The following is a 12,656-nucleotide window of genomic DNA, read 5'->3' as shown; positions in this document are numbered from 1 at the left end:
GACTGATTTTAGTGTTTTGTGCGTTTAACAAAAACATCTGACAGAAAGGCTGCTTATCACCTTGACAGTGCTGCCCCAGATGATAACTGTAATATCATGTGGTGAATACTTTTAACAGCTGAGGAGAAACACTTTACCGCGTAAAGTGTTGTTCAGTCAGAACACCCTGGAACCAATTTCAGCAAGACTTTCCTGACACTGAGCTCAAAGCCCCCCTCTGGCAGAGCCTCAGATACACATTTGATGATCAGAAACACATATTCAAGAAACATTCAAAAACAACTAAATGCTAATACAGGAGAAGCTGGGGGAGTTAAAGATCTGGAAGCAGTGTAGCAGCAAGGATGCAGAGCTCAGCGTTAAGGTATGCAGACTGAATAAACACCAAATTTTTATATGGACTTTTATTGTGACAAATAGGTCGAGGCTCCGTCATTGTTTCATGTGTCGACTGTCTTACTGCCATAAGTACTTGACAATCAACTCACAGGCAACTCATTCAATATTTTTAAGCAAAGTGGAAATACCTAGTTTCCAAGTGAAAATGACTTACTTTCAACAGTCAGCTGATAGACATTTAAATATCTACTGATACATGTTTGTGTCGTTGCCAGAACCAGTTAAATAGTATAGTATAGTATAGTATATAGTATAGTTATACTTACACTAACAAGGGATCAAGAGAAGTTTTGTTTACACTAGAAAGAGGATGATGCATGTCAGAAAATAGAGTTTAAATTTTACCCCACTGTGTAATTTTAATGCATTCAGGCATTCAGTCTCACTGTAGATATACGGATCAACACAGTAACTGATTATATTAGGGCTGCAACTAATGATTATTTTCATTATTGACTAATTCGCTGATTATTTTCTTGATAAATCGATGAATTGTTTAGTCAATAAAACATCAAAAAGAGAAAGAAAAAGTCCATCACAGTATCCTACAGAACAAGGTGACATAAAATATGTTGATTTTCTGACAAATAGTCCAAACTCAATTCACTAAGACCTGGTAAGACCATAAAAAGCAGTGAATTCTCATATTTGGGAACCCTAAAACTATCAAATGTTTTCTTTCGATCAACTAATTGTTGCAGCTCTGGATTCAATTTTTTTCACTTATTCAGTTGTCAAGGACAGATAAAATATTATCATGGATATTTTAATGTGAGTATTAAATAATAGCATTCACTAGGATTGAAACGCAGAGAGGTTTTTCAATTATCTGGATTTTTTGTTCTGCTACATTTTCTGCAGCTTTTATTTAAATTGAGCAATTCAAGCAAATTCAACTCAACTACTTAAATTCTAAATAAAATAACTCAGAGCATTCTCTATTTTTGCAAGGAAATTGTTTGGAAATGAAGGACTTGTAAAATAAAGCCTTATTATTTTATTTTCCAACACAAAAGTCTAAATGCTGCTTCAAATGCCACTCAGCCTCCACTCTGCCAGGAATAACATTGTAATTGAAGACATTGGCCTGAAGGAATCATGTTTAAATGTACTGGAATAAGCCTTAAGAGTGCAGTCCATGTCCAAGTTTTTAATTGTACTGTAAAATGTAAACTCCACTCAAGGTTACTAAAAAAATAAAAAAGATCTCAGTGTCCTCAATGGTAGCAACAGCCTTGATTTCACTGTACAAACAATCCATCCAACAAGGTTTTAGGCCTCAGAAAACTTGGCAATAAGCTGACGAATATTGGAACAAACAAAGATCTTTGTCCTCCATCTCCCAATAGACAACAGAGTGTGCTGTGTTAAAGAAAATACCTGAAGTAACTGAAGTAGCCCTGGTGACGTCTTACTGTATATACCTCCTCTTAATGCCTGCTTTGTGCTCAAGGCCCCAGACTTTGTGAATCATGGAGCACAGAGGTTTATTATTGACCGTAAAGCTCTCTCTCATTATTGTACCTTGTATGCTCAAATTGATTGGCCTCTTGCCCTGTCCATTCATGTGGCCCATTCAATTGGTTTACTTTTATCTGTAAGGCCATTCTGGCGCTGCTTCGTTATTATTCATGCTGCCCTATCTCTGGAAAACTTCGTGGAAATTACTGTCTGCGATCACAGGAAGCGGTCTCGCTATCTGTCCCTGAGGTCCAAACTGAATTAGGCAGAAGAGCTTTCATGTACTCTATTACCTCTGCTCGGAAGCCGGAGCTAAATGAATCTGAAATGAAAGAGCCGGTCTCTCTTGGCAAGTTAAAAAGATTTTAAGGAATCTAAATAATTACCTGTATATACGTTGTTAAGATGTAATTTAAGGCCTAGTTCATGATTGCTGATGATTTTCGACATGTGTTTCAAATATATATTTTCACTCATACAGATCGCTGTATGTTACGTTTATCATGATGCCATTTTTTCCCTTTATTTTTAAATCTCAAATTTGTAATCTCAACAGAATTGTCTGGTTAAATCCACAAAATAGAATAAAGCAAAATGCATTTTACTTTTCATTGTAACCTCATTATTGATTTGAATGACCATAATAATAATATTTCTGTGCAAACACGGCATTATCCTTTACTAAAGTGAGTCTATGTAACACCTCTAATACTTCTCTTCTCCCTGTATGAGATTTCTTTCTTTTATACATAATCCCTGACAAATAAATGTAATAAACTAAACTAAAACACAGGGTGACAGTAAAACAAGTGGAAAAGAGTGATAAAGTCAGTATTTACATAGCAATCTCCACCTAAAGTTAGCTAACATTAGCATCCTAAAGCTACTGGCTACTGAAGGCTGTAGTGGCAAAACTTATGAGTTTATTGAAATGAATATGGGTGCATTTTTTTAAATGAATTAAACGTCTCACTTCTATGACCAAGATTATGTTATTATGTTAAGTCATATAGTCATTCTTAAATGTACTGATGAAACGTCACCTCTCTCTCTACTTGCAGTGAAAGCCATGGGAAGCTGACAGTTTTCTCAATGAAATCCATGCTGGCAACAATGTGTGGAGGGAAAATTGTGGACAAACTACGTTGTAAGTTCATGTTTGACTACCTTACATATAGCGTGTAAGAATATTTAGAGCTGCCTTTTTTTAAAAATCTGATCTGGTTAGCTGCAGATGTCTCCTGGGACAGCTGCAGTCTTCATGTAGTTGCTCACATTAAACACACAGGGGCACTGTTGGTACATGCATGCAGAATTCATTTGCTTTAACTGTACATGTTTTAACTCTCTGCAAAGTATGTGCACCATGGATCAATAGTTTCCATTCACAGGAATGTCAAAAGCCTTTTTGCACTCTGTTTTTGCAGAGCATTAACTCTGGCATTTTCTGTCTCTCAGATATTTTCTCACAGATCTCTGACTCAAGTGGAGTCATGGTGTTTGCTAAGTTTGATCAGTTTCTTCGGGAGGTGCTGAAACTTCCCACAGCCGTGTTCGAGGGCCCCTCGTTTGGTTACACGGAGCATTCAGTGCGGACGTGCTTCCCTCAGCAGGTAGGAGGAGGACACTTATTCCTTGCAGGGGATCTTGTAGCTAAACTCTATTGATGAGCATATGTAAACGGATGCATGCATGTGTGTGTTTGTATCTAGAAGAAGATCATGCTGAACACGTTTTTGGATGTGTTGATGGCAGATCCTCCGCCTCAATGCCTCGTATGGCTACCGCTCATGCACCGACTCGCTAATGTTGAAAATGGTAAGACCTGGACTCTCAACTGTTTCTATTTACACTGTATGCCCATGTTGAAGTTTCAACATTTGAACATGCCAGCTTCTCATTTATTTTTTCTGAATTTTAAACTGATATTCTCCAATAAACTTACCTTAAAATGGTGTTCCCCAACCAGGATAACTTGTATTTCTGCAGTTGTCAGGGGTACATGAAAAGATTGTGGAGCAGCTCAGCAAATCTGGAAAAAAAAAATAAAAAATTATAATTTAGTAAAAAATATGTCCACATGTTTGTGTGCAGGAGGAAAATAACACAAATATGATTATAAATTGGTGTGAGGTTGATCTTAAAGTATATTTATTGTCACAATGACTGTCAGGTATGAGAGTCAACTTACACGTTCAATGCTTGAATTGCATTCAAACTCATTAGCACATAAACAGAGTTGAAAGAGCTGAAAAGTAATGAATAAAATAGTTTAAACATCCAACTTCTGCCACATCAAGTGACAGTATAAATGCAAATTCAACCAAAACGAATGAGAAAAAGAAAAAGTGAGCACAAGCCTAAACAATTCCAGGATTGCTATATGAAAAAAAGGTTGCAATATCAATTTTATATAATTAAAGGAACAGTGTGTAAGATTTAGTGGCATCTAGCAGTGAGGTTGCAGACTGCAACCAAATGAGTACACCTCCCCTCCCCCTCCCCCTCCAGACATGTAGAAGAACCTACGGTGGCCACGAAACTCGCAAAAAACGTGAAAGGCCCTCTCTAGAGCCGGTGTTTGGTTTGTCCGTTCTGGGCCTCTGCAGAAACATGGTTTTGCAACATGGCGGCCTCTGTGGAAGAGGATCTGCTCCCTATGAAGATGTAAAGGGCTGATTCTAAGGTAAACACAACAGTTCTTATTTTCAGGTGATTATACACTAATTAAAACATACTTCTGAGTATTATATTCCAGTTCTGCCAAGTCCGTTCCACTAGATGCCACTAAATTCTACACACTGGTCCTTTAATAGTGTTATGTAACGTCCAGTTTAAAATAATTTCAAATGAATACATTTGGAAGATGAAGACTGTGTATGTAAAGGGGTGCTTGAGTTCCTCTGATAGGGCTGTGGGAGTACATACATTTTCTGTTACCCTTTCTGTGACCCTGTAAGTAGAGATTTTACTTATACGGAGAAAACACGAAAAGAAAATCCTCCCTTTGTTATGTTTTCACCACTCAGTCTTCCATCCGGTGGAATGTTCATATTGCCGGAGTGAGAGCATGATGGGTTTCCGGTATCGGTGCCAACAGTGCCATGGCTACCAGCTCTGTCAGAGCTGCTTCTGGCGTGGCCATGCTAATGGTCCCCATAGCAACCAGCACCAGATGAAGGAGCACTCATCTTGGGTAAGACAAAGCCCTAATGACTTTCAATTTTACATTGTGTTTTTCCCTTTTCTAAACAATTCAAAAGTCAATATCTCTCTGAGTGCGTGGAATGATTTTACAACATAGCACACCATTCAGGCGTCTCCCTACATTTCCTGTCCTCTCAAAGCAATCCGAGGGGGATTTTATGGTGGGTTTTTTTTTACTAATTTTGGTAAGTGAAATTGTATTGATTGAATTCACTATGTTGCCGCATTTCCCCAAGGATTGATCATTATATTATAAATCGAAACAAGGGAAGTCATAGGCGCTGGATCCCAAATCCAATTCCCATCTCACTCAGTTGTACACAGTGAAGAATGACTGATTCATGAAACCTCAGGACTGGGATGACAGGCCTGAGTGCGTGAAACACAAAACAATGTCTGAAATATAAAAAAAAGCATTCATGCTATTTATCAGAAAGGTTAGGTGGATAAATCATTTTATCTGATATATCAGGCCACTATTGGCTTTTTACTTTTGGGACAAATTGGTGTAAATCATATGTCACATCTGTGACATTGTTTACCACATGTCATTTGGTTTCTAGTCTTCAAAACAACCTGTAATGTTTGTCTTTGACATTTGGAAACATTTTCCATCTGCCACTATTCTGATTAACTGGCATTATTACTAACCATGGCTGCTCTAACAGGCCTCTTACTGTGCTACTCAGCGCACTATATTTACTTTCAGCTTTTATATGTGAATGTCAGAATTATAAAGTGTAAAATGTATGCATTTTATAGACAAAGACGGGCTATTTCATTTCATAAAAAAATAAAAACATTCATAACAGGTGAACTAAATGTTCTTTACATTAAAATGCACACAGGAACATGTAACATATATAGAATAACACAATAGATTTAAATACAAGAAAGTGCAACATGAACATAGTGATAAATCTCTGTTCATCAGGAAGTTTGTACCACAATAACCAAAGTCATAATAACCAACATCACCATAAGTCCCCTCAAAATAAAAATAATTTTTGCTAAAAAAAACCCACAATGCAATATTTCGCTTTTGCTTGATATGTTTATTACAGTTACTATTTGTGAATCTACATCTTAATTTACTACTCACTCTGAGGGGGAGTTTTGATTGGCTTGTTTAAATATTGTCGTCAAATTAAAAAGTTGGTTAAAATGTGAGGAGTAGTTACCAGTTTCGATCTTCTGCTGCACTTAATTAGTATGTTTGAAAGCAAAATTTACCCCAAGTGTAGATAATTCCTATTTTTCTTAATATCTGATGTCTATCAACTTTATAAAAACCTTTCTCCCTCACAACAGTTGTGTAAAAATTTATGCACACAGTATCTTCCATCAAAAACCCATTGTAAAAATTTTGGTACTGTATTTTATAGTTACGCTGCCTACGTGTCATCGAGTGTTACTGTAATTACCTGTTTCAGACTTGTAAACATCTTTTATGTTAACATCAAAGTTGTAATTATGACCGGAAAACTGATGATGACTTAGAGGTCCAATATATCTTCCAATTATATGGAAGCACATAACAAATATGTTGTTCAAGATACTTAAACCCAAATTTAATGGATAAGGTGTTAAATTGTCATTCCACAGTTGCTCAATGATGTGAACGTACACAAGTCGTACTCTACCCTCCATCACTTCTCATACGAAGTGAAAGCAGCATAATAGCCAGATTGCAGTGCAGTTTTAGGGCTGTAGTGCAGCTTGTATAACAGCACCGCAGCCACCAGAACCGCATCTCAAGTAGCAGACTGAATATGCACAAACTACTGCTGATCCACACTTTTGACCGAGTAAACAAACTGTTGACCTAGTTATGTAAATTACCCCTGCAGCAGCTTAAAACTGTTCCTACTATTCTGACACGATGACAGCAGTGAATACAACACACAAGGTGACAGATACTCTGTTTTTCCCGCCCTCTTCACAGAAGTCTCCGGCCAAAAAGCTGAGCCACGCAATCAGTAAATCTCTAGGCTGCGTCCCCATCGGAGAGCCACCGCATCCTGTGTTCCCCGAACAGGCAGAGAGACCACAGGAACTCACCCATACTGTGTAAGAGCCTCTCCAAGGCATTTGTTACCACTATTTGTGTCATTAATGAGGGACACCCAACTGATTTGTTGATGAACAGCACAGTAGTACCCAGTGTGCTAATGATCTATAGTTGTTCCCGTCATGTAACTGCCTCCATCTTTCCATTTCGCTGTCACCACATGACTGATAGTGTGCCATCTCGCTAAGATGTCAAGCCCCTGATTATTTGCTAACACGGAAATGCTGATATACTACGCTAAGGTTCAGCCACCGCTGCCGTTAAGAGCGCAGTAGTCCTCATCAGTCTGTTGGCAATGAAACAGGGACGGTGGTATAAATCTCACACTCCAGGCTTTGAGGCTCCTGGAAGTCATTATAGGAAATGCATTATATTCTGCTGCTGTCTTAAACCTGGCACACTCATTTACATTTCAGTTGAAAAATAGTGCGATTTCCATAATCAATTCCACCACCGAGATACATCCGCAGTAGCTCGCATCGCTAAGGTCACTTCATATTTTTCACATCATCGTTATGCCGAAACTGGCGGTTTTTGGCCTCCACCAAGACAAAATCAAATAATGTTTCAGATTTTAAGAAGTGATTTATGATTTTGCTTGTTCATGGCATTAATAGGATTATAGGGAATAACAACTTTCTCATTTGAGCTTTCAACATTTCTCGTGGCGCATTTCATAACAAAATCCTGCTTCATATTCCAGTCACGATCATAAATCTACAGTAAGCTGTCTGTATATGCTTTTGCTGCTGGCAAGTGTCAGTGAGTAATTGATAGTGAGCTACATCACGGGGGAGAAACTAGCTCAGTGAATGCCAAGAAATATAGACACAACATAAATACATCAACATGATTTCCTGTTTTACTGCACGATAGATACCATCATCTCTGAATCAGTTCTCATCGAGGCTCTGCCCACTGGCAGGAGGATTTTTTCTGCATTGTGCTCAAACTTATGCATTTAAGATGAAGTTTACATTTGCATATATTTACAATTCATCACAATGCGGAGAATCAACTGTCAACCCGGATGTTTTCCTCCAACTGAGAGATGAGGCGATTGGATTATCCTGCGCGGTATAGGCTGTGTAGCATGAAATTACATCACACAAGTAGATTAATATTGATTAAAATAAAATTTGTGGCTAGGACTATTTTTGGATTATGTCTATCCAGTGCCCTCAGCGAGCAGTAATCCGTGTCGTTTTTTTGTTTTTTTGTTGTTTTTTTTTACGATTTTGATTATTTGAGATGATGGAGGCCCTGTGAATATTGAGTCCTGTCCTGGAAAATTCACTTGGGGCTCTTGATTATATTGGATTTTATTGTACAGCAGCCTTTCATTGTAATTCTTTTTCTAAGAAAGATTTTTCCTTGAACTAAGGCTCCTGTTTGAGCATATTTTACCTCAAATTAAAGATGTATTATTCATCACGCACAGCCATATATACTATATCTCTGTGATACCTCTAAAGATGAAGTTTTCGGGTTGAAATTGCAGGAACTTCTTGTCGTTATGTTCTCTTTAAGACTTTAAAGGACAAAGTGCATTTTCATGCTCTCACAGATGACATTTCAAGGTTGGTAGCTCTGTGTGTGTGTGTGTGTTCACTGACTTTTAGGATAATGGATATGACTGTTGACCCCTGAGACTTGTTTGTATGTCTCTGTGTATCTATTGTTATGTCTGACACAGGGACGTCTCTGTCTTTGATGATGGAAAAATATCTACCTTTGTTTCCTAAAGCTTTTATGTTTTGTTATTCGTGAGGTGATAAAGTAGCACACCTCTCATCAACCATGAAAAGATGTTTTTTTTTAAACACGACAACCTTTCAAAATATGTATTCATCAGTGACTGCTGTGCTAATTTTGGTTCGGATTTAATGCGTCCATACTTAGCTATCCCGTTTTTAATGTCAAATCATTCCCAGCTGATATAAAATGAGTCTATTTGTACGCACGCAGATAAAGATATGCAGAATTTATGACACATAATTTGAGATTATGACATTTAAAGGAATAGTTTGACATTTTTTCTTCCTGAAACTTAGATGAGAAGATCAATACTTCTCTCATGTTTGAGAGCGGTATCGATCTTCTAATCTAACTCTCAGCAGGAAAGCAAATAATTCCCCCCCCAAAATTGAACTTTTCCTTTAAATACAACATACCAATTATAAACCCTACTTCTGCACTCTTTGTAGTCATTAGTATGCGGACAAGCTGGCACTAATGGAGTAATTCCCATTTCTTTACAGTCAATTTCAGAGAAATTGTGGGTGAATACAGTAATTATCTGCCTACCATTCCCATGTTGATTTCCCTGCTGGCAACAGAAATCTTCGCTCAAACTGGATCCCTCAGATAATGAGTCACAGGAAAACTGCCATGTCTCCATTTTAGTTTAAAACTAGCACAGATAGTTGCCAGTCCTGATGAATGTTGTCTGCGGAGAGGTGTTATTTCACGTTGTAAACCGGGAGACATCCATCAGCGCGCTCTCTCAGGTGTGTGTACGTGCGTGTGAGGCTGACGAAGCACCTGTGAGTAAGTAATAATGGCAGAATCAGGGTAGAGCGTCAGGTTTGATCAAAACTCACAAATCGAAGGGACACGAGTCTCCCAATTGTCCAATCCCTCGCATCGTCTTCAGACATAGTGTAGCTATTCTGATGCTGTTTTGAAGTATTTACTGGCATCTGAAAGCAAAGACTAACAGCGAGCTGAGCTGTGAATTTTTCCCTCCGCTCAAGCTGTCAGCAAGATTCTTGGGGATTTGTGTTTTGGAGAGGAGTTATAGGTTTGGGATGCACCGTCTGTCTCAGGAACTTTAAATCTATGATACGGCTTCTTACCTTCAGACTTAGCACCGCTTCTGCTAGAAGACTTTAAGCACCAAAATAGTCTAAGAGTCCAAAATAGGCATCTTACCGTACTTTGCATTAATGTGGAATATGCACTATAGCGTCAAAATTCTCTATGAGCCATGTTTAATATTTAGCAACCAATTTTCCACTCTCTATATAATCCCCAGAAATCCCATAACATTTTTTAAATGCCTTCCTCTGTTTTACATCTTTTTTTACTCTCCGGGTCAATGCAAATTCCATCAATGTCATTAAAATGGAGAGAACAGGCATGTAATTCACTTTTCTGCGAGGGCGATCCATTGGGTTTTTATGGCTGAGGAACTGACAGCCTTGCGGGGAAATAGGAGCACTGTTGCCAGCAGGGAGGATGCTTCATGTTTGGGTATTATTTTTAGCCGGCTGAGGGCGATTGAAGGCAGCCATGCATCCGTTGTTGTCAGAAGTAAGGTGAATGTGTGAGGCGAATGTGAGCACTTAATTTTCCCTGTACCCCTGCCAACTGCCAAGTGCATGGAAAAGGGGGTGAGGGGGGGAGAGGGAGGGAGGGGGGGGGGTACATTGTCATTCACTGCACGCAGGTAACACAAGGCTTAGCGCATTGCAGACTTTGATCTCTTTGTGCCTAAATGTTGTGTCAATTCACTCCTGTTTGACCTCCGAGACGCCGGCTCCCTGACCGGACAATGTGTCCTCAGTCAACATTTATTTCTCAGTTGAACCACCATGCTGCAGACGCTGATGTGAATAAGTCTGTTAGAATTAATCCAAGTACTTAGAGGATGGCGTCCAAGTGAAAATAAATACTGCTACTCTGATGCTTTTACATAAGAAGCTTTTTTTTTTTTGTCGCAAATTACTGTTCCACAAGAGTTATATTAGTGTACTCGAAAATGACTGATGATTATTTGATTATTATAGAAGGACAGCTGTGACTTATGTAACTCGCTGAAGGTAAGGGGAAGAGTTAAGATATGTAAATGCAATTATAGTGTAGACAGTAGGGGGCAGTTCGTTTTTGTCCTGAAGAGATGAGAGTAGATTTGTGCTTTTTTTTTTATTATTATTATTAGAGGTTGCATTAGATGTATTTTGAGCAAATGGCATTTTCTTAATTTTCTGTCCTCATGTCTCAGAGAGGTGAAAAGACAGAGTCGGAGCAGAGAGTTTCAGAGAGAGAGAGAGACGGAGAGGAGAGAGAGAGTGTATGTGTGAGCCAGAGAGAGAGAGAGAGAGAGAGAACCTACGTCGTCATAAAGTCATGTGACCGCCGAGTTTCCTTGGAGACAGCAGCAGTGTAGTACATTGAGATGCTCGCCTGCTCAGTTGAGGGCAGATTAGGCATCTGGCAACAGCAGCAGTTGGATGTATTTTGCCAGCCAGGCAGGTGCTTTCTCTCCTCACAGAGGTAAGTGATGCCTCGTGTCTAATGTGTTTAAAACGAGAAGTAAACATTTTTCACATGGACTGGGCTTTTTTTTACTGAGACCAGATGGCAGCATGTGTGCAGGTTTGAGTAGTGACAGGGTTAACCTTGCTTCTTTTTTCTGTCTTTTAAGTGTTGTTCTCTTACGCATGCAAAATAACAATTAGCAGGATTGAATCTGTGCAAATGGCCTTTAAAAAACTGATAAATTACTCATGCAGGACTGTCCATGGCTTTCTTTTGATCTGTTAGGCTAGTCCTGGGAGAATTTCAAATGTATGAATAATTGCAGTATGTCTTTAAAAAGAACACACAAACCCCCTTGAGCATTCACATTAATGCAGGGAATATGTATTTTGGTTTGTGAAATTATTTGAATACAATTAGTGACCCAAAATTAAGCAATTCCTCTTGCTCTGATTTCTGTTTTGTGTTCAGTAGAGCTGTAATAATTTGTTCATGCATAAAGAAGAAGAGTATGCGTGCTGTTTAAGCACTATAGCCAAAAAAAAAGAAAAAAAAAGACTTATGCCTCATGCTGATAACAGTATTCTTCACAATTTGGATATAAATAGCTTCATCTGGCCCGAAATGCTGATTGGACAAATAAGCATAATAGGACACAATGTTGTTCAGTGTTTTGCTTTTTATGTGATAATGAGCGCTTTAAATAAAACAGTCAGTTACAATGGAATCAAGGCTGATAGCTACAGAGAGATACTCTGTGCAGATTGAAGAGATGCAACTACAGAGATATGGAAATTGAGTGCTGTCGTGAGCGGCTGCTATTTTCTGTGCCGGGCGAAGTGTGAAGCTGAGAGCACCTGAGTGATATTTTGATCCGTTAATGAGACCCTGTGGTCCCGGGGTTTTTGGGTTCTGATGAGCTCGCCGGGGCCACAGATTCAGCCGCCAGATGGACCCCATCGCTTTGTTTACTCGCACAAATTACCTCCCACAATGTCACCTTTCCTGGTTTTTCACAGACTTCCAGTTTAATTAGATTTTCTTGTCTGCTGTTGTTGCTCTTGCTCATGTTAATTAGGTTTAAGCTAACAGCCCTAAAAACATCTAAATTGCCATTCCCGGAAAAAGTCAATTATTCCGCAACAATTTTAAGTTAACACAGTACAACATGTTGCCTGTTTTGTGCTCCACACTCAGTGGTTTATAATGATCCCCCCTGCCTCCCCTCTTGCCCTCTTTTGTACAGTTGGATTAA

The 12,656-nt window shown here is 38.8% G+C and overlaps 1 protein-coding gene across 9 annotated transcripts in view; it reads left to right on the top strand.

The window, feature by feature from the left end:
* dtnbb (dystrobrevin, beta b) overlaps positions 1-12,656 on the top strand; it is a 35,163-nt gene that overhangs the window by 5,502 nt on the left and 17,005 nt on the right. For all 9 annotated transcript variants that reach the window (XR_006100466.1, XR_006100465.1, XM_042437151.1 and 6 more), the window contains exons 6-10: positions 2,922-3,007; positions 3,319-3,473; positions 3,573-3,678; positions 4,890-5,056; positions 7,013-7,137. Coding sequence is in view for 7 of the 9 variants with exons in the window: in XM_042437151.1 (XP_042293085.1) it covers positions 2,922-3,007; positions 3,319-3,473; positions 3,573-3,678; positions 4,890-5,056; positions 7,013-7,137 (639 nt within the window). In the remaining 2 variants the exon portion in view is untranslated. The remainder of the gene's footprint in view (positions 1-2,921; positions 3,008-3,318; positions 3,474-3,572; positions 3,679-4,889; positions 5,057-7,012; positions 7,138-12,656) is intronic.

Source organism: Thunnus maccoyii, chromosome 16 (assembly GCF_910596095.1).
Source record: "Thunnus maccoyii chromosome 16, fThuMac1.1, whole genome shotgun sequence".
NCBI lineage: Eukaryota > Metazoa > Chordata > Actinopteri > Scombriformes > Scombridae > Thunnus > Thunnus maccoyii.
This window is presented reverse-complemented; position numbering and strand designations above follow the sequence as displayed.